At 38.5% G+C, this 22195-nt stretch overlaps 3 protein-coding genes across 3 annotated transcripts; 1 reads left to right on the top strand and 2 right to left on the bottom strand.

Moving 5' to 3' along the window:
• The first annotated feature begins 131 nt into the window (after window positions 1–131).
• Window positions 132–9154, top strand: LOC131782663 (uncharacterized). Its single transcript, XM_066173231.1, has 7 exons — window positions 132–434; window positions 854–3788; window positions 4086–4398; window positions 4847–5410; window positions 5703–6299; window positions 6980–7705; window positions 7908–9154. Exons 2-7 carry the CDS (start codon window positions 879–881, stop codon window positions 8045–8047), a joined length of 5250 nt encoding a protein of 1749 aa, XP_066029328.1. The 5' UTR covers window positions 132–434; window positions 854–878; the 3' UTR covers window positions 8048–9154.
• LOC131782662 (universal stress protein YxiE-like) lies at window positions 8105–13690 on the bottom strand. Its single transcript, XM_059099403.2, has 4 exons — window positions 13557–13690; window positions 12433–12522; window positions 10853–10956; window positions 8105–9778 (listed from the first exon to the last, which is right to left on the bottom strand). Exons 1-4 carry the CDS (start codon window positions 13639–13641, stop codon window positions 9563–9565), a joined length of 495 nt encoding a protein of 164 aa, XP_058955386.1. The 5' UTR covers window positions 13642–13690; the 3' UTR covers window positions 8105–9562.
• Window positions 13691–15011: 1321 nt separating this feature from the next.
• LOC131782673 (universal stress protein Slr1101) lies at window positions 15012–18926 on the bottom strand. Its single transcript, XM_059099415.2, has 4 exons — window positions 18756–18926; window positions 17508–17600; window positions 16215–16318; window positions 15012–15575 (listed from the first exon to the last, which is right to left on the bottom strand). Exons 1-4 carry the CDS (start codon window positions 18832–18834, stop codon window positions 15348–15350), a joined length of 504 nt encoding a protein of 167 aa, XP_058955398.1. The 5' UTR covers window positions 18835–18926; the 3' UTR covers window positions 15012–15347.
• Window positions 18927–22195: the final 3269 nt, after the last annotated feature.

Raw genomic sequence — 22195 nt, 5'->3', positions numbered from 1 at the left:
GCGCACTATTATCAGTAATTTACTCAGATAGAAGATATCAAAACATCAACGATATTGATGTATTCAGGTTCCGAAATCCTCACTTACCCGACCCTCATCTTTAGATTGAAGTCTCAAAACATCACGTGATTTCGGGGAATAGAACACAATCTTTTTTCCCGGAAAGACTTGATAATATTTTATCATTTAAAAGATTTAACCGAGTGCGATGAAATAACAGATATCTCGCATCATCTTTTGGGGAATTAATCCTGTGATCGAGTAGTTGTGTTTTGTAGTTTCAGTGATTTCAAGGAACTTTTCAGTAGCCAAAGAACTTCCGCGTATGGGAAACTGCTAACGAATTGAGCCGATTTCATTGCGTTTGATTCCACGCTACGCGGTTGCCCCCATCCTTTCGTCAAGGATTTCCTCGGGAATCTTTAACTAGTTTGGTAAGTTAACGTTTACAATATCTGAGCAGTTTTTTCATGCGGCTGGAATAATTTTTCGCTAAAGCGAAACATGCTAAAATTCTGACAAAAGAAAATTTAAAGTTGATTTGGAAAGAGTAAACTCTCTTCAAATGCTCAGTAATGCAAAATCGTCGGTCAAAACGGGGTAATAACATCAGTAACCGTTGATAAATTTTGGTAATTATATCCTGAGTAATGGATCCAAAACAGTGTTGATTATGCAAATGACAAACTTCAATATCATGTCTCAAACTGTTAGCTACTGTTTCTACCTGATTACGTTGATGCCTATCTTCATTGCATGACACCCGTACTGTCGATCGATAGAGACAGTATCTGCTCTATACGGTGTTGCAGACAGGCGAAGCTTAAAATACTGCACACTTTCTTTGAATCAGGAGTTGGCTCAGCTAATTAGAATTCATGGAATTTAAGCAAGTGGTGAAAAGTAAAGATGATGTTCGTCCCTTGATTGACTTCCCACGGCGGAAGGAAAGAGGTGTCGCAGATAGTCAATGTATTGCAGTAAAAACCATAACAGTAAATGTTAGCAGACGAGCTCGAGATGACAAGAAATTGGAATGGAAGGATTTCACTTGTGAAGTTGTACATGATACAAAAAACAGCCCTTGCCCTTTGTATCGTGAGTATGATCCTGCCAACTTTCTGGTTGTTCACTTCGGCCCTTCAACGCGGTTTGATGCCGTGTCGAAGTTCCTTACACACGGCGTCATTCTTAGATGTAAAGAGGATTTTACTGAAGAGAGATTTACATTCTTTGGCCACAGTGCCAGTCAGCTCCGAGAAAGAACTTGTGTTCTTTACAACGAGAAGCAAGGTAGCGTGAAGGAGATTTTGAGCCGTTTTGGGAACTTTGAGAAAATTCAAGATGTTGCCAAAAGAGCTGCTAGAGTCGGGTTGCTGTTCTCGACTGCAAAGCCTGCGTGCAGTATTCCCGAAGATCAAATAGGCGTTGTGGATGACGTAGAACGAGACAAGTACAATTTTACCGACGGATGTGGTTTTATATCAACTAAATGCGCATTGAAAGTGACTGAGAGTTTGAACCTGGAAACTTTGTATGAAGGCATCAAGTCACCAGCGATACCGTCAGTATTTCAGGTCCGCCTGAAGGGATGCAAAGGAGTACTATGCCACAATGATTGCTTGGAAGAGGGAATCCAAATCCGCCCTTCAATGGAGAAATTTGCGTGGAAACTTTCTGGACCCCATCTCCTTGGCATTGTCGACCGGGGCTTCTCAAGGCCGAATGAAATTGGCTCGTTGAACAAACAGTATATCATGCTTTTATCAGCGCTTGGTATTTCCGATGAGGTCTTCTTGAAAAAGCAAGAAGAGTACTTCAAGGAACTTAAAGAGATTACCACAGCCCATGAAGTTGCTTTTAAGTTCTTGTGCGCAAATGAAGAGTTTGAACTGGCAGAGAATTTGTTAAAAACAGGAAAAATAGACACGAAAACTAAGAAACAACTTATAAAATTGCGTAACCGGGTCAGGGAACCTCAACCATCTAAACCGAATCCATTGCACAAAACTAAAAAGTCTGCTGCATTGAAGCTGAAAATTCCCATTGAGAAATCAAGGAATGTTTACGGCATTTGCGATCCATCAGGGCAGTTGAGAGCCACAACGGTCTTCTTTCAGCCAACGATACGAGGAAGCCCCAAGATCTTGACAGAAACACGCGTGGTGGTGGTTAAAAATCCTTGCTATCATCCAGGCGATATCCGGATTTTGCGATGCACCGACATTCCTGAATGCCGTCATCTAGTAGACTGCATTGTTTTTCCAACACAAGGAAGTCGTCCACACCCCGATGAGATTGCTGGAAGTGATCTTGATGGGGACAAATTCTTCGTTTGCTGGGATGAAGAACTCGTTCCGAAAAAAGGAACAGAGCCAAGCCAATATCCTGCAGCTAATTCTGCTAAAAGAACAAATCTCACGCAAGATGATTTTCTGAAGTATTTTGCTAAATACAGTAATGCTGTTGTTGGCAAGCTGGACAATTTGTTTGACAAATGGGCGGATAGTAAAGGAATCAACTCTACAGAATGTAAGATTGTCGCAGCCTTGTTCTCTCGTGCCATTGACGCTGCTAAAACTGGCGAGAGAGTTGAAATCAAGGAACATATTTTGCAAGCTCCGACAAAGGATGGAAAAAATGAAGAATTCGTCTGGCAAAAATTGTACCAAAGGGCAAAATTATTCGAAAGAGACCAGATGATAGAAGATGTAGCGACTGGAAAGGTGGAGGATTTTGAGGAGGAAGACATGCTTGCTTTGTTATCCAACCAAGAGTCACGGCTTAGTGAGTACAGATTGTTTCGGTATCTATACAAGTGGTGCCAGCAACCCAACAAAGAAAGATGCATTGAAGAGTACATTCACCTAATTGACTTCTCCCGGTTTAGTCGGGAACAGTGCAGATGTCTACCAGCAGACATTCCAATGGCGGATCTAGAGTCCCTTCTCAATCCCCTTCACCAATCTCGAATTCTTTCTAGAGACGACATCGGAACTATCAAAGTTAGACGTGGCCACGAGAAGCGCTGGCGTCTTCTGTACAGAACAGAGGGTGAAGAATTGTCTTGGAAGGTACTTCACAATATCCTGATCTCGTCCCTTGAAAAACTGCTCGTATTCAAATTTTTGCTTGGAGATATACAGTGGGTCATTTCTTTGGCGATGTCAGTTCCACTAAACCTTTGTGAAGTGCTGACTCTAGATGAGGAGGAAAACGTCGCTCAGGCCTTTTGTTCAGTACATGTTCAGTCATCAGAGAGACATTTTCTGCAGCTAAATGCCGGCTACAGTTTTGCTTTGGATGGTCGACGACTAGACATCTACACAGGAAAAAAACAGAACACGTTTATCTGTTTAAAGGAAGATGAAAACGATCGTGCACCCATCATGAGTGTGGCTCTTGATCGTTTTAAGTCGAGTTTGCCGCGAGATTTTCAAACTCGACTTCGAAGAGAGAAGTTGCTTGAGTTGGAGGCTTTCTGTGTTTATGATCATTTCGATCCTGGTCACAAGATTCAGAAACTTTCCTCAAAACTATCCGTTGGAAATGCGGACTCACTAGAGGGTGAATCAAACATCCAAACACCTTCTGGAAGTAACGAAAAGCAAGAAGAATTCGTCTACCACAGGAGTAATTTTCCAGACCTTCAGTGTGACCCTGAAGAGTCGGTTAGTGATTTGGACAGAAATATCATAAGAGTTCAAGACCTGTTGGAAAGGGGATGTTTACAAACTAGTCATTTGGAAGAAATATGCGACAGAATGACTTCTTCATCTGACGAAAAGGTTTGTAATAGTCGTTTTCTGCATTTCGGCAATATTTGATTTGTAAAGGTGGCGGAAGCAAAGAGTTATAGTACATCCGGCGATAAAAATAGCCCGTTCTTCCCTTTTTATCTGCCATCGTGGCATCAATTGAACGAGGTCTACGTTAAATGACTTGTTTTTCTTGCATGTTGAGCAAGGGGGGGGGGGCAGATATATTATCATTTATTGTGTTAAGACTTGACTACCGCTAATTTCATGATCCATGGTAACAAGTTCTTTAAGAAGCCTTGTTTCCTTCTTTGATATTTTGTGCAGGAGAAGCATCACATAGCTTGCCATTTGGAGTCCGTTCTTTGGCGGTCCTCTCCAGATATTTCATTAGGGACACCCGACCATTACAAAAATCTCCTAATCTGTTTGCTTAGCGGGCTACAGGAACTCAATCTTGACGTTGTCCTCGGCGAGAATGTTCACATCACGCTTCTCGCACGATTTAAGCGATGTCTCGAGTCTTTATGGAAGAGACAGGTCATTTTCAGTGTCGATCAAATGTATAAGGTATTCGATGCTGTGCTTCTTGGAAATGACCATTCCACCGGATGCCGCGTTGTTCAAGTCATCTGCAAAGGTAAGTCAGTAACAATGATAACAATGATAAAAGTCACAATCGTACGTCCAGGAATTCTAAAATATGTAAAATAACACATAATTTATCGACACCAAATAGAGAGAAGACTAACGATAAAATCGTAACCAACCGGGGAGCAAAGAGTTTTGTGCTACACCCATGTGATGAAATCCGACAAACATAACAAGAGGTTAACAAAGAAGGGAAAAGATGGTAAATCACATTCTCAATCTACGTTATATCGATTATGTCTGTGCTGCTTTACCATGCAAGAAAGTAATCGACCTAGACGACTTCAAACTTTTTCCGGTGCGGTTAAACCTAAGCATTGTCAGGTCATGAAAGCGAGTTCTTCCGGGAACACCAACAAATGTGCGGGTTTAAAAAATTACTTCTGTGATAGATTTTAATTTGAAAGAAATTGAATCCTTTTAAATTTTGCATGTAGGTCATCTGCCCTTGGAAGGCTTCACTTGCCACCCGAATGCCTTACCGTACTTTCTGCACTGGATTTTCCTGGTAACTTTAGAGTCACTAGAGGAGGTGCAGCAAGCAGTTATAGCATCTCAAGGAGTCTTCTCACGTTACCGTATCACGGCTGAAGCTACTCCATGTAATGAACAAGAACTAAAATTTACAATGGTAATTACAAGAGGTACTCAATCATTCCGTGTGCGAGATGGCGTGGCCCTCAGTCGATCAGATATTTCAAAACGTGAATACATCGGTGAAGTGACAGAAATCTGTGGAACAATACTAACAGTTGACATAGTGTGGCCAACAAGTTCAGATGACTCTTCAAGGGAAAACATTCTTAAAGGAAGGTGGTATCTTTACAAATTTCCTAGTCTTGTTGGATACAGACGCACTTCAGCAGCACTGAAAGCTCTTCAAGGCGCAACGAAATATGGGCAGAATATTCTTGAAGGAATCGTCGGCAGTTTCTGTGTTGACGACCTTTCAAGTCAAGATTCAAGGAAGCAAGTAGATAAAGGCTCTACAACGAAGATTGGTATGTTTTCCAGTATCGGTTTCATCAAATTATGTCTTCCTGTTTCTTTCAAGAGCATGGCAAAATGTGAACTTTTTCGCTTATTAAAACCAAGATCTTTGCATAATGCAAATTGGTGCTAATGTTATCGATACAACATAGCAAAAGGCAGCGATCTTATCGTGAGTTGGGTCCCTTTCTATCACATCTTAGTGAACTCTCAGTTTCAAATGAAAACTGAAAAAAACTTTCAAGAAAGTAATTCTTGCATGCAGTTAATAGTTGAAGATGTCAAAAACTTTCTCTTTCTCAGGTCCAAGTGTCGTGAGAACAGATGGAGAAACCAGCACTTTTTCATCAGCTTGTTCCTTCTCAAAGTGGTCTGGTAACAAAAGTCAAAATTCAGCTGTTCAGGATGCCACTTGCACTGACGCCTCCATAACCCTTATACAGGGGCCTCCGGGCTCTGGGAAGACCATCACGAGCGCAGAGATTGTGAAACGCTGGCTTCTTAGCAGCCATGACAAAGTTCTTCTTGTAGCTGAGACAAACGAGGGTGTCGACAACCTCTTAAAGAAGCTTTTGGATCATGGCTTACAAAATGAGGAGATTGTTCGCTTTGGAAGCTCAGGGTGGAAAGTGTCCAAGGACATAAATCATTTGACCTTTGAGTTTAAATACTCGCAAATAAAGTCTGGAAAGAAAGACCCCAATGGCCGAATCGACAAAAAAATGGCAAGGAAGATTCTGGAAAGTTGCAAAATTGTTTGCACTACTCTTATTAGTGCAGGGTCGTCCTTACTTGATGGGTTCGTGTTCAAGCGAGTTTTGGTCGATGAGGCCTCACAGGCTACCGAACCAGCAATCCTTGTTCCTCTTTCACATGGCTGCGAGAAGCTTGTATTAGTGGGTAAGTTACTGAGAAGAGATAAGAGAAATCCGCTGTTTTCTCACATAAAGTATTAGGGACGATGCAAACGTAGCTCTTTCTCCCATGTAGTGCCTTAAAACCCACACCCTAATTCAGTTGAATGCAATTTCTTGGAGCCGATATTCCTCTATCCAAAGCTACCGAGCAATTGAAAATCTGAATGCCAAAGAATAACCACTAGTCTCTATTGAAATGACGAAACCAGATTATCACATTAAAACCCTCTCACTGATGGAGAAATCGAGGAGGATAATTTTGTTTCTTGGCGAGGGTAAAAAACAAAGGGAAAGTAAATTGGGGGCGATGCTAATCTCTCTCTCTCTCTATGATTTTTTTAGAAAGTAGTTACTCTCTTCCCCACAAAACCCACTTGAAGAAATGAGTAATGTAACTCTGGCCAGTGATCATCGAACGTTGGCAAACGATACCGAAACAAATCTATCATAAGAGAATAAAGAATGTTTTTCTCAGGGGAGGGGACGTTTCTTGGGAGAAGAGCAATGACTTCCTTAGAGCAGCTTAGTAATAAATGGTTTGATCCGCCTTTTTGCAACAACCAAAATCGAAATGCAAAACGTGATCTGTAGATTCTTTGCAACACATCTGTTTTAATAGTTAAAGTGTTGTAAGCTCAATCTGTTTTATTCCGCATCTTTAAGGAGATGATCAGCAGCTTCCTCCTATGGTGCTAAGCGAGTTTGCTAAAGGTCCAGACCAGCTGACATGTTCCATGTTCTCACGGCTTCGCCAAGTGGGAGTTCCTGTACGCATGCTCAGTATTCAATACAGAATGCACCCATCCATAGCGCGGTTTCCATCATGTCAATTTTATGATGATAAGCTTGAGGATGGTGTGACTGAGTCGGAGAGGAAAGCCCCTGTTGGATTCATATGGCCAAACGAGAAGATGCCTGTAGCACTCCTTAACACGCCACATTCGGCAATGGAAAAGAGCAAGGGGTCGTCCAAGTCGAACGATTTTGAGGCCGGACTAGTGTGTGAATTGGTCAGTGATCTTCTCAAAGCAGGAGACGTGACTAGTGACGGGATAGGTGTAATTACACCCTACCAAGCGCAGCTTAAGTTGATCTTGGATAAGATGAAACAAAAAAATCTTGGAAATGTCTCAGTCAGAACAGTGGATGGATTCCAGGGACAAGAACGTGACGTTATCGTGTTCTCCGCCGTACGTTGCAACGAGCACGGGTTCATCGGTTTTTTGAATGACGATAAACGAATGAACGTGCTTTTGACTCGAGCCCGTAGAGGAATGATTGTGATTGGAAACAAGAAGACCCTTGAACATTGTGAATTATGGAAAGCGTGGATCAACTGGGTTGACGAGAATAAACTAGCTCGTGACTGTCCCCAAGAAAACATGACAGGTGAATTCTCAGTAATACTCAATCTCACGTCATTCAACTTTTAATGTATCACAGTGGTATAAAATACAAATCGAAAAAGAGGGAAAAAAAAAAGATGAAATACCTGAAGAGAGTGAGAGAGAGTGAGAGTTCATCATTATCAAGCACACTTTCAAGTTCTCACCAGAAGTTATAGATGCGAATTTTCTTGTTCATGATTTAGAGTCACCAAGTCCTACCAAAAGTTCATCAGTGAGAAGAGGAAGAGGAGGCCGCGGTGCTTCACGGCGAGGGCTGGGGAGAAGGAGACGGAGCGGGGCTAAAGAAACATCTAGTGCCAGTTCTCGCTCAGAAAAATCTTAAATTAGGAAAATCTGCAAGGCTATAGTTTGGAGGACAAAGCATAACAAACCACAGAAATAAAAAGGACAGTCCAGTTTTGAAATTTAACATCACTTAACTTCAATGTTTATGCAAGAATACTTTTGGGCAGTTTTTTAAACCTCAAAATAGTAAAATTCTTCTACAGTTACAGTATGTAAATACTTGTAGCTTAGTACAATTAATTAAATTACCTTAATAATATTACTGACCTCTATGCTTACCATATGTCAAGTGGCAATAGTTAAAATATCTTAGAGGATTGTGTGATATGTGGATGATTGTAACTTCTGAATGCACTTAGTAAACTGGGTCTGTAATTGACATTTAGTATATACTAAATCAGTGGATGGCATTGAAGGCACACTCTTGATTGGGTACTCAAACTAAAAATATCCTTTGTCATTAACCTTCAAGTGACTAACATGGGATTTGCAGCAGAAAATATTGTAATCTTGCAGGAACAAAAATCATCTTTAAGTGCAATATTATCTTACTGATCTAGTATATTCTAAGATAATTGTTCACCTCTATGGCTGTGGCTTGCAGTGGATATTAACCTCGCGGCAACCTAGCTCCACTTTGGTGAATAGTTGTTAATTATTATCTTGATGATAATTGAAGACACACGTGAAAGAGTCTGATCCAAAATTGAGAAACTTTGTAATCATGGAAATTTGATGTAGCCTAGATAAAAATTTTTAAGTACCAGACAGTGACTGAAAGTTGCAATGGTAAATGGACCTTTAAAATGATAATTATCTTTAGTTACGGCAATCTAAATCTCCATAACTCTGGTAAAGTTTCTGTAACCATTTAGATAATGCAGAGAAAATTTGAACCAGAAATAGTTTAAATTGTTTGCATGTTCATAATGTTTAAACGATTGGTTATATGACCAGTGAAACCCCTATTTTGATAATAATTGGTTAAAATCTTCTCAGACTACTTACAATATTTTAATAAGTATCCTTTTCAGTGGTAATGCATTTTCTCAGTTGCAGAGCTGTAACCCTTTTGATCATCTACACAGATCAAACAAGTTGTGATCTATGCCAGTTTCTAGTGACTGCAGCTTGGCATTTGAAACAGGCCCAATTAAAATACTCAATTTAATTACATTACAAGATACATATGAATTCTTGAGGTAAATCCAGTCATTCTGATTGGCCCTTACTTGGTCAGGATTTTGCCATACCGACAGTTACTTATTTAAGTTTGGGAAAGCTTGCAAATTGAAAATAAACAAGATTTGTCTGGGTGCCATATAATTATAACTACTTACTAACCTCACTTGCTCAAGCTGTACTGGGGAATATTGGCCCTTAGCCATTTTGGTATGGACCTCAGGCCAATATTCCCTAGTATGGCCCTCACTCTCAGTTATTAAGACGTTTATGAAAAATGAATGCCTCATGTGTAAACCAAAAAGTGTTTTTCTCTTGGAGCAGTATGTCTAATTGCAGCTGGAATCAGATCTGTGTACCTGAATATTTTTCATTGGTCATGTTTTTTTAAAGGAGGAGGTACTACACAGACAGGAAGGCCACTGTGGTGCACTACATAGTCACTAACACTTCCAAGGATTGTACGTCTAGCTTTGCTCAGTCCACGGCAACCAGTTATAACAAGGTCCACCTTCTGTGTTTTAGCCTCACTGCATATCACATTACCTGCAGGCTTACCAGCAATCAGGATCATCTCATAATGTAACTAAAATAATAAGGATAAAATTGAAGAAAAAAAAAATCAACCAAAATGGACCTACAAAACAGTAATAATAAGCTACTCAATTGATTAATGAATAACAGAGATGTTTCTAAAGAAACTGTGGTGCTGCATCAGTGTTGGGCAATAAAAGATAATTTGGTTTTAAAAACTGTATGTTAAATGTATGTATGTATGTATGTATGTATGTATGTATAAATGTATGTATGTATGTATGTATGTAAACTGAATTGATGATGTGAATTGGCCACCATCAGTTCTAAAGCTGATGTTTCAAGAGTGAACCCTTTGTGTTAGCCCTTACTTGTAATCGCTATTGGCTGATTTAATTACATTATCAACTCAGTTGATGAGACCAAATTACTCAGTTGGTCAGTCCACTTTGCTGACTAATCAGCTACAATCACCTATGTTTATTATGACTCCCATGATGAGCATTTTAGTCATAAAAATTATAATTTAAACCTCCATCACTGGCCAATCTTGTTGGGCTTAAAATGATAACCTTGATGAGATAAAAGGGATGACCAACTACACTGTAACTTGCTACCTTAATTGATTTTTCAATGTTGTCACATGTGGATGTAGTGATCTGTAATCACTTCATCATCGCTCCTAAAAGACACCCTCAATTGATAGTTCTCTAAATGTAAAGGAGCTATGTCTTGAACACAAGAGACAAAAGTTTTCTGAATGTAACAACAACCTCCTTTCCCCTTTGGCACACCTGGATCCCCATTTAAATACTTTCAAATAAACTAAGCATGTAATGATTTTGTCCTATCGTTTTGTGTTTTATTTCTCTTTTTCCATGAAATCTGGAAATCTTTCTGTTAACTTGGACAATTTGGTTTTGGACCAAAGAACAACCCTAATTTATATTGGTCTTTATTCTCATCACATGTCTGCTTGATGCTGTATTGATATTGTGAGGATAAATTCTGTCTTGTTCACTCATTGGAGTTTAAAAGAGGGTTGACAATAGATGGACAAAACTGCTCTGTGTTGATTGGGTTTAATAAAAGAATAACAAGTTGTGAGAGCTGGATATTAAAATACCTTTTTCTCTTTACATCTCTCTTCATACCCCAGCATCATCTCTTTTGCCTGTTCTCTAAGACCATTGACCATTTCACTCCATTCCTCATAGTAAGCAAACACAACTGCCATAAAAAATTAACATGTTTGTACATTGCAAAAAGCTTGATAATGGTTGATTAAATCCTAAAAGTTTTATGTGCCAATCAATTCAAAGCTCTAAAATCCCTCCTTTTTCTGTGCAACCCACAGTCATATGTCACTGCTTTCCCTGCCTGGGTGTGGTGGGGAATTTGAATTGAAGGTGTTAAGTGTTTAATTAAGGTTCACCTTTGCAAGCAAATGACTCTGAAGTAAAGATCTACATAATCTAGGTTTTTACTTTTTTATTAATGTTTGGGAGGTCATGGTGCTGATGTTGTTTTCTACAAAAAAAAATTGGTTGGGGCATTTGAACACAATTTTTGCCCCTAGGGACAGGAATTTGAACAAACTAATCTTAAACAGTTAAAATGCCCAGGGTGGGAGGTTGCTAAGAGGGAATGTTGAAGCTTCAAATTGGTTGATGCATTACCAGGAACATAATTATTTTGTAGTATACTTTGCAGAAATGTATTGCTTGTACTTTAAAAATGTTTTTTCTACAAAAAAAAATCAGGCAACAAATGAAATAAACAATTAAAAAAACTTTTTAACTCTTTCACTTCCAGATCTCATTAGTAATTCTCTATACCATCTGCAGTAAAATTCTTATCATGTTAGTTTGGAGAATTTGGTATTGGATCAACCAATAATCCCTCATCACTTCTCTGTCTATTGTGAGGAAGAAATTCTGTCATGATCGTCATGGGGGTTAAAGTGAACAAGTTTCAAGTTTTACAAGTTGCAGTGATACTACTGATGAACCAAATTCAAGCACAATCTCCATCATTTCATTTGACATTAGCAAAAAGGTTGCTCTACATGAATTGCCCTTCATTGGTGAAGTTACATGTTACACCTTATTGGTTTTTTTTTTTCAATAAAATTTTTTAAATATGTACCACAGTGTTTTGTTTCACTGCTATTGGATGATGCAAACTGGTTTGCAATACACACTCAGATCCTGTTATGAACACAATTTTAAATGTGGTTTAAAAAAACAAATGTGTTGTAACTGTCCAAAATAAACCAGGTGTTATATCACACCCCACCTCAAACTATGATGATGTTTTCAGGTTGGCCTTTACAGAGAGGTTCAGCTGTGTTTGCTTTGGTCTAAAATTAGGTAGGGCTGTAGCCATTTACGGCTAAGCACACTCTCTGGTGGGTTTCGAGTTGAATTTGATATTTTTCAGAATTATTATTTTGTTGGCTGTTCATGTATAAAATAAGGTGGGGACAATATCTGCTTTTGGCTGAAAAAAGGATGGGGTTGCTGCACTACCCACCTTAATTTTTAACACCCTCCCTTCCCTTCCCTTCCCTGCCTTGGGGGCCCAAGAATATTTCCCCTTTCATTTGTGTGCACACCATAAATATGACCTAGCTACCAACCTATACTCTGCATGCCAATAAAAGAGTTTATAATGGACAAAAGTGCTACATTTGAGTATACTCACATGGCCCAGATGAATATGGAAGAGAAGGAATCTCAAATGCATGTAACACAATCACAGAATCTCCAGCAGAATGAATCTTTTCCATGTACCCTTGAATTAAAATTTCATTATTAAAAATGTATACAATCACCTGTTTGATCTTTGGCAATAATCTTATATATAGAGCTGTAACTATTTGAAAATCATTTTTTTTTGTTAGTCCTGAAGACATCACTTTGACTGCCTGGGTCAAAATACTGATGGGCATAAAGGGTTTAAAGAGTAACAGTTATAGTGGTTCTCTAGAGTTAAGGCCGATTTCTAACGAAATCACTTCCAATCACCTTGCCGCTCAACTACTCCATCAAAAAAGGTTTTGATTTCATTATATAAGAACATCTACAATTCACATGAGAAAAACACTTCATAATCCAGGCAGTGTTAAACAGGACCCCACATGTATTTCTCCCTGTGGCCAAAAAATTGGTTGGGGAGCCTACTTTAAACTATGTACTCAACAGATTTACTTCAGAATCCTTTCTTCTTGGCCAGACCCATTTTCCTGTCCATAACTTCCCAAAAAAATTGGAGTTTAACTGATGTAAAATCCTCCAGCTGATGAGTTTATCGACTGTTTCAAGCCTGTTTACTATGGTCACCGTAAGGAGAAGTTTAATATTGATCATTTTTGGGTATTTGAGAATTTATTTTTGTGCTGAGTACCCTGATACGTTTTACTGCGTTAGGAGCCTTTCAATGTATGAAAATGCGCTGGAACAAAATTGTGAAATTCCGTAAGCCAGTTCGCGTTTACCACTTACTAACAAACGTACAAACGTTGCCTCAGTGCCACTAGGCCAACTTTTAGAGAAGGCCCTCTGTCAGATCCAAAAAGGGCAAAAATGAAATAATGACTCGTTTTCTCGATGGCTACGTATGGCGTTTCTTTTGCACCAAAAAATTCAAAGTTCCTGATTACTTCGAATATTAGAAGGAAGAGTGGAGACTCATTTGAAAATGTGCGTGATCTCGATCACGCAAAGACCTCGTAAGACAGCGTCGAACGTTTAGGACATGTCACCTTCTCTCAGCAGAGAAATGAAAAAGATACACTTATGAACGCCGTATTTCCACGATATACTTACAGTCGAATGCATGATCACCATGTTCACTTCCATCGACTGCAATGAGAATTTTCCTCGCAGTGCATTCACTTGCTTCAGCTGACATGTTGACTTTCACGTTTGGACGTGGACAAAATGAACTGGTACCTGTCGGAAATTCATCCAGAACCCACGAACAACACGCGTGGGCGCGGGAAGACGCTCGATTCCACACGAAAGTCGCGAGAATCTCTCCTCAGTGAAGCTCATGAAGGGAGGGGAAGGCTTTTTTTTTTTTTTTTAATAGTGACGTTTCAAATCAATAATTTTTTAAAATGGTTTAAAAATACTTGTCATTCCTGAACCACGCTCTATATGGGATCACATTGTTTTAAAGGAAATCTGTGCCACTATGTAAGCAATGAGGTGACATACTGGAGTCAATTGAGTGTAAAAGAGTGATCTTATGAGGCTTTTCTTTACTCGGTTCTTGGTTTGTAAACTTATGTCAACCTATATGTATAAATCAATCAGAAGCAAAACTAAAATGAAACTCAACTTGATTACTTGCTCGCAGTTTACTTGTTTTTTTAACAGTCATGTGATATTTTCCTTTACTCTGACTGGCTGTGGAGGTAACTTTTAGGTTTGATTTCTGTAATTGACCACTGTTGCTACTTCAAAATGATAGCTGAAAAAAGTTAGAAAATGCAACGAAGAAAAAAGGTAGAGTATTTGATATTATTCTGTAATTGATGGTTGTTTGGGGTAAACTGTTTTCAGTTCATTCACTCAACAAGGAAGTGGAACCTTGTACTGTCCTAAGGGATTTTTAATTTCATGCATGTCATGTTTATTTGATTCATAAAACCCACGGGCATTTGTCTGTTGTCTGTGTAACAATGAGTTTAGGTTAAAAAAAGCTCATTTCATTACTCCAACATAAACCATGCAGTTAGTGAAAGCCACAAATAACTGACAACCCTGAATGTGCATATTATTATTAGATCATTACTAGTGCCCTCATTGGGATTAGTTCAATTGCATGTGTACATGTTTGGCACTCCTTAATGCAGCCCGTGAATTTATGCCTGCAAACTTCTAACAGTATTTTGTCGCATTCTGTGCTCCAGGGGGTGGGGAATTTGTTTGTTGCCTGTGTGGGGTAGGAAATTTGAACTGGAGCTGTCATTTCTTTCCAGCAGAAAACACCCCTTCTAAGGGTAAGAGTTTATGTTCAGGAGCAGATGGCTCAGGAGAAAAAGGCTACAAGAAAGTCATGGTCACTGATCTTGCCTTTACAAAAAAATTGACCATCAAATCCTGCACCAGGGTAAGTCATTTGAATGCAATTTCGGCCCAGGTGCTGTGAATTTGAACAAACCTATCTTCAAAACTCAAATTCCTAGAGGGTTGCTTGGGAGGGGGGGGGGGAAAGAAAGAAATTTAATGCTTCAAATTGATAGATGCATTAATAACACTCTTGCCACAACAGAATACCTTTCTATCCTTTTAATCTCCACAGAAGATATTGAAAACAGTTAGATTGCAGAAACTTGAGTATATTTAAGTTACTAACAGTGAATCAAAAGTTAAAATTCAAGAAAATAATCAATTTGATGATATTTATAACCCTAAGAAGACTTATTGTTGAAAAAGAAAAAAACAATTGTAGTTTTCTATTTCAAATGCCTTCAGGTTCCTGTGAAATTTTCAATCATTATCTGTTTTGTGCCCCTTTTGCACTTGGAGATCATGAATGATTACCCCTCTCTACAATCAGTGTTACACACTTCACATGAGAGTTGGACTCTTCAAAGGTAAAATATATAATTAATGTGCATGGGCATGGTCACCATGTGAATCTTGAGGTGGAATAACCACCACAGGAATATGGGTATGGTGCACACAGTAGTCACTAACACTACCAAGAAATGTGCGGCGCAGAGTTCCAACACCACGTGAACCAATAAGAATGATATCTGCACCCTCATCTTTTGCCAGCTTACAAATCACTTCCCCAGGTCTGTTACTTTCTTCTTTGTACAACTTGAACTTCAGCTACCAAGATAAAAGCAAATCCCTTACTTTGAAATAAGATGGTTTTATGAGCTGCCAAAGTTAGCAGCAGAGATAATTTCTAAACAACTTGGCTGGCAACATGCAGCAATTAGTCCAAAACTGAGACTAGGGTGCATACATTTCTAGAAAAGCTAGGGTGCATACATTTCTGTGAAAATTGTTCCCATTAGCCTGTGGATAGCATTCAGTCTGCAGCCAGGGAAGACACTTTTAATCATTGCTTTCTAAGACTTCAGTCAGTCTGCTTGATGCCATTTGAGGCCTATGCAACAAAACTTTCCAGTCACCATGTTAACCACTCCTAATTTATGGATTTTCTGGAGAAAAGGATGCTGCAAAAAAAGGCACTGTGACCTGGAAACAAATTATTTTCAGGAGGGCATAGTAACTCTCATCATGGAATTTTCACCCTACATATGCACTTTCAGAATGAAAAGCAAAGAGGAGTACAGTGTTCTATCTTCTAATTTAAGTCCTTATCCAGAGTTTTTTTTTAAATAATAAGCAGATTACTTACCTTCAATGTTGCTTCACCAGCACAATCCTAAGGATTTTTTTTAAATTGACCCTTTATCCAACAGTTCACTAGCGAAATGTATATATAAAAAAATCACAAACCTCGTGGTGGTTACACTTTGCTCCAAAGCTCTCCAACAGTTCTTTGGCATGTTTATCACTTTTCTGAAGTAAATGCTGCCATTCCTCATAGTATGCATAACCATCTGAAATAAGATTAAACATTTCAACATTTCAGTCTGCAAATTACCAATCAAATGAATAAGCTTTTATAAAAAAAAATTAAAGCTCCGAGTTCATTATCTGCACAATTGGTTCACCATGAGTTTAGGTTTCTCAGATTGGTTGAGGGAGCAGTCTGCCCATGGATCATGTAATATTTTTATTAACGTTATTTGCCAGAGGCAAGGTAATTATTGCTGAATATTCCCTATGACAAAGTCAAGGGAATATTGAACCACATTCCATGAGCTTAAGGCAAATAGTTGTTTTAGTAATATTTTTCAGTTTATTATAGGGACAATCCTCAACCATAAGGGCATGGGCATCACTATAATCACCTCAGCAATTGTATTTAACACTTTAACTCCTATGAGTGACCAAGAAAGAATTTCTCCCAACAATATGCATGTAATTTCAAGCAAACAAGTGATGAGAATAAAGAGAAATATCAATTAGGGGATTATCAGTTGATCCAGTAACAAATTCTCAGAACTAAAATCATAAGAATTGTACAGCAGTCAGTATAGAGAATTACTTATGAGATCTTAGGAGTGAAAGGGTTGAAAGAAAAAAACCATGCAAGTGTATTCCCAAACTGTAATTTAAAAATCAAAGGGTTTTTCAAGGTTAAGAATGTTACTCAATCAAATTCAAGGAACAAGACCAAAAGGTAATTTCAAGACTATCAAGGTCACTGAAAAGGTTGAAGGGTTTTCTAGACAGATGAGAATGCTGTAAGAAAAACTGCCCATATCTGAACATTAGGCTTACTTAGGACTCTTTGGTAGCCAGTTATAAAAAAAGAATGCAAACCAGAACTTTAAAAGTGACAGTAGTATAACTAGGGATTGGACTGATATTTATATTTGAATCAAAACCAACCTTTGCAAGGCCTAGAGGTTTTGGGTTATTATTTTTGCAAAATTTAAGTGCATAAAACCAACAGTGTGTGTATATACAATATCTGCAAGACTATCACATACACCTCTCAACTGTTGAGTTATTTGTAATCCGTGCGATGATAGCCACACAAATTACATAAAAACTCCATTACATCATGCTTGACAGCCAAATAATCATAACATTTTACAATTACCTTCATTGAACCATTGTCTTCTATAACTAAGGTCTAGTTCCATGTACAGGGGTACTTACAGGTTTAGTTCTACTTACAGGGGTAGGGAGCTGCTGGAATTGTTGGAGGCTCCTGTGCGTGGATTATAAATAACTTGTCAGTTTTTTTGTTAGAGAGATTTTTGACATACCCTGTGTAGAGAGAGGCAAAATAAAATAAGAGAACAAAATGTTAAAGGCTGAAAATTTTGCTCTAATGATTATTTTAACAATGAGCAAGAAATCATGGAGTACACACTTTATAAGGATAACATATTCCCAAGTGATGACATCTCCTTAGTGCATGAAAAAGTTCTTGCTTGAAATGGAAGCTAATTGCTTAAGAGAAAAATAAATGGATTAAGCCAAGTATGGCATATAGATCAAATACTTATTATTGTGAAGCAAATGTAAACAACATCTTTACCCTGGATCATATAATATACATTAACTACTGGGTGTTACCATCCATTCTTTATTTAAATCCATTCAGTGTATGTAGGGGTCCTAAATTTGACGACAAGGTAGCACAATTCTCATGACTTTTTTTTTACATCTAGGGCAAACTTGTCTGGAAAATTTGAGAAAGTTTCATCATTAAACAAACTAGCCACAGAAACCATTTGAAGAATTGGATTTTGTTTGATTCAGATGAAGAGATGGTTCATTAGATATCACTGAGGTGTTTGTACAGCTCTTTTTCTCTCTAAATAAAATAGTCACCACTAAGTATGTTACAACGAAAAATGAATCAAGAAAATGCGAGAGATTGACTGTTAAATGCCTAGTAATGATGAGAAATCCGCTAGACGTGACAGGCTTCATGTTTCTGACAGTTCACGAGAAGTCACATGACAATTACCAAAGTACCTGTAATCCTCTACTCAAGAAAATTAGTAATAAAATTTGTAGCGTACTACTTGTTAAGTGAATCTCTGTTCTAGAACACAACGAGCTCAAATGACTCCGGTCCACCTCAAAACTATTTATATGATTTTATTCCGAGCATTCGAACTCTCTCCGAATCCCTGCGGCTCCTACAAATTGTATTTCCATCGCGAAATTAATGTATTCAGTTACACATGATTAACTGTGGGGAAGTACGTGAATCCTGACACGACCCAAAAGATGATTGATTCTTTTCACATCCAGATCTCAAAACGTTTGCCAGATAGATATCCTTAAAAAAACAACTCATACTCTGCGGCTTTTTCCGATCAAAAATACTGCACAACCCTCGACCAGCTTGAACCTGACCTGAATAATTATGGTTCGACCGAAAAAGTCATCTCGAAATAATTTACTTACATTCAAGAGCTCGCTCGCAGTGTTCACTTCCGTCTACACCCAAAACTATCTTTCTCACGTTTTCTTCACTCCCAGCCATTGCTTATTATGGAGAACAAATAGCGTGATAAGAATTTACAGAACGAGGTCAGTTCATCAGCGAGTGAGTCGACTTGATGATGGTGTGAGACACTGGGTCAGGACTAAAGAGAACTGACCAATCACGTGTCCTCTTCTGTCTGAGGCTCTGACGTGTCACGCAACTGAGAATGTCAGCTAAATTATGAAAGGCTAGCTCTCGCCTAGTGATTTCTCTTTCTACCGCTACAATTTCTCATTCTCAGTACTTATTTCTCGCTATATTGCTATATCAGTCTTTTTCTAGATTAATGTTTTTTCATTCTTGATGGGTAATTTAAATCTCGCATAAGAGTTTTTCATTCTCGTATGGTGATTTCTATTTTCCCAATGTTTGGTCGACAGGTAATTTTTGAACTCAACCCACTTTTGTCATGTTTGGCTTGCGATAGAAGTCAATTTACCACTGGTGGCGTGTTGACTCTGTTCCTCGTGGTGGTGGCGAGTTGACCAGATACCAATTAAATTGATTGACAGGAGAGTAGCGAAAGCAACTCAAGCAGGTCAGGAGAAAGTAACAACGTTTTAATCCTGAAAAAGAAAACAACACCTAACAAAGCAAACTGGTTCAAAGTCGGCCTCCAAAAACAGCTATGGCAAAAGTACTGAAATGTAGAAACCGGATTCCCTGAACAAAATCCCTTAGGAGTTCCTACGAAAGACAGGGAAACCATCACACACTATACTTTATTTCATGCAAATCATTTTGCCATCTCCACCCGCAAATAGCAAAAGCTAGACGAGGCAGGCGGAGAGGAAAGGTTACAGCAGTCATAACAGATAATATAATAATTGTAAAGTAACTAAATAAACTATCTGGATAAATAAGAACTACTGAAAAAAAAAAAAAAAAACAAGCTAAAGTTACAAAATATATAGTCTTACAGAATGATATTACAATCAAATTTACTACTAACAGAACTATCAATTATATACATTGAGTCGAGGATGCAGAATTTGCCATTTTTTGTAGGAGAATGGGCACTTCAACATAATCGTCCTCTGCTTCCATTATCGAGAGCAAAAAGTCATGAAAATTTTTCTTAAAAGCTCCTTTGGAGAGTTGACGAAATTCGTTAGGAATTGCGTTCCAAAGTTTAGCTCCAAACCTGGAAAAAGAATCTTGATTTAGATTCAGTCTTGAAGTTTGAACATAATAATTTCCAGACGAAGAAAACCTGGTCTCATGCCTGTGCTTTGAATTAGCTTTAGTGAAGAAATCACAGATGTTAGACGGAGCATTCATGCAGGAAACGTCAAACATTATAGAAGATACTTTTTCAGCATATAACATTTGTAGGGGTAGAATTTTCGAGGAAATAAATAAAGGCACAGCATGGGCTCTAGGTTCAGAAAAATACATCAAACGAAGGGCTCGTTTTTGAAGCACGAGGATTTTTTTTAAATGGGTTTTGGCAGCTTGACCCCAAGCCGCAGGGGTTAAATTACAAGCGTGATGGTCTTCGTATACTGGTTACTGCTATTAAGAGAATTCTAACTGAGAAAGAGTACAAAAAATCAACTATTTCCGACCATAGTTAGTAGAGTCTCCTCTACTAACTATGTTCCGACTAAAAGTTTAGCTCGGAACAAATTATTGCGACAAAACCCCGACGACTGCGGTAACAACACTTTGCATGTACATAATTAACAAGTAATCACATGAATTTTTCTCGTGGAATTTGGGATAAATCAGGGCTTCTAAATTCTCAAGCCTTTGACATATTTTTGTGATTTTGGGCGGGAAGTAAGGCACGCGGGGGGTTGAAATTAATCCTTATGCGCATGCCCTCAGATCGACCGCTGTGCTTATGTTTAATGGTCACTTCCAGTCAGGTGCCAAAATTGTAGTAACCTTGAAACCGTTAGGTCGTAATTGCCTGCACTAGTCGAGCAAAGCATCGGAAGTTACACCCGGAGAGTTTTGCGTCAAGGGCAACTTTGGTAAGTTTTTTATTTCAGAGATTTCAGAGCTGATTCGCCCCGGCAATTTTGGGTCCATGTTGTTTTCTCCTTCCATTGTGTCTAAATTTGGCAAAGGAACAGTCTTGAGCTAAAATTAGTCACGTTTCAGATTCTTTTTGTTAAGATCACTTCATGTAGGGGATGGTTGGTTTTTCAATAGCGGTAGAGGCATATAAGATTGCCGAGATTGACTCATCAAAAATTATCAATTATCGAAAAGTATGGATGCGCGCGGGAAGCTTGGAGAGTACGAGAGAAACACTAGAGTTTCCCGCGGCGTAGTTGACGGTCTCCAGAGGCCCAGCTAAGACCGTGATCAAACTCCTTCTCAACACAGTAGGATTTTTGGGTTTTGGCCCACCGTTGGATCGGGTTTTCACTGTAAACTTGATGTCTGTTGCAGTTTTTGGTTTTTCTCACATTTGGTTTGCCCCGTGGTTTTCTTTTTTTCTTGTATGGTTTCGGGTTCCCTTGGTCAATTATGCGGCACAACTACGGGAACGTGCAGAGACTGTGGGATAAAGACCTCTTAAATACAGTGCTTTCAAATGACACCCGGCACTTGTTGGAGCTCCGGCGGGTATTCTGTTGTGAATCGCCGGGTAGACTTTGCCACGTCCAAGTCAAATTTACAGAACAAAAATCAAGTAATCAATCCAGTTATTTTTTAACTCTTTAGTCTTTGTTTGTTAGATTCATTCTTTCGCTAGCAGTTTTCTTTCTCTGCTTGTTTCGCGTGTTCTATAAGAGTTAATCAGGTTCGGAGAAGAAGTACACATCGTTGGTTACCTAAATAATTTTCAAACAAATTTGTGCTGAACTAAAATCAATAAATACTTTCAGATAACTAAAACAACAGCAGTTCTTCTCAGCTGCTGGTTAGAAAACAAACTTGGAAATTAAAACTAGTTAAAACAGCTTGCTTGTTGATGGCACGCACAAATCAATTTTGAAATTTTCTGCAAAGATGTTGACCTTGCTAAATTGGCTGTGAAGAGAACTACAAATAGGCTATTAAACACTCAGCGTCTAAAAACACCAGTCGTGGGAACAGCTAAAATTCATTGGCTGATTGATATAATTCAATTATCTTATGTAAATATTTCAATGAACAATTCTGCAGAAGAGAATAATCCTGAGGTTTTTCCAGGAAATAAAACTGGTGGAATTCACTGCCGCAAATCTTTAATTTCACCCAAAAAAACAAACAAAAACACAACATAACACAACTCAAAACAAAACAAAACAAAAACTTTCAATCACAAAAAATACGTTCATCGTTCGAAGCAGGAGGCTGAGGGGTTTGTTTCCAATTGCAAACAGAAAAAAGCTTTAAACAAAGATCACGCCAAGAAAGG

Source organism: Pocillopora verrucosa, chromosome 10 (genome assembly GCF_036669915.1).
Source record: "Pocillopora verrucosa isolate sample1 chromosome 10, ASM3666991v2, whole genome shotgun sequence".
Taxonomy (NCBI): domain Eukaryota; kingdom Metazoa; phylum Cnidaria; class Anthozoa; order Scleractinia; family Pocilloporidae; genus Pocillopora; species Pocillopora verrucosa.
Note: the sequence above shows the minus strand (reverse complement) of the source record. Positions and strands in the feature narration are given on the sequence as shown.

Coding starts and splice junctions, on each gene's coding strand:
- LOC131782663 (XM_066173231.1), top strand. CDS start 879: ATGGAATTTAAGCAAGTGGTGAAAAGTAAAGATGATGTTCGTCCCTTG. Junction 5,411..5,702: donor AGGCTCTACAACGAAGATTG/GTATGTTTTCCA, acceptor TCTCTTTCTCAG/GTCCAAGTGTCGTGAGAACA. Junction 6,300..6,979: donor CGAGAAGCTTGTATTAGTGG/GTAAGTTACTGA, acceptor CGCATCTTTAAG/GAGATGATCAGCAGCTTCCT.
- LOC131782662 (XM_059099403.2), bottom strand. CDS start 13,641: ATGTCAGCTGAAGCAAGTGAATGCACTGCGAGGAAAATTCTCATTGCA. Junction 12,523..13,556: donor TGGTGATCATGCATTCGACT/GTAAGTATATCG, acceptor TTTTAATTCAAG/GGTACATGGAAAAGATTCAT. Junction 10,957..12,432: donor TCCATATTCATCTGGGCCAT/GTGAGTATACTC, acceptor TTTTTATGGCAG/TTGTGTTTGCTTACTATGAG.
- LOC131782673 (XM_059099415.2), bottom strand. CDS start 18,834: ATGGCTGGGAGTGAAGAAAACGTGAGAAAGATAGTTTTGGGTGTAGAC. Junction 17,601..18,755: donor CTGCGAGCGAGCTCTTGAAT/GTAAGTAAATTA, acceptor CTCTCTACACAG/GGTATGTCAAAAATCTCTCT. Junction 16,319..17,507: donor TCCAGCAGCTCCCTACCCCT/GTAAGTAGAACT, acceptor ATCTTATTTCAG/ATGGTTATGCATACTATGAG.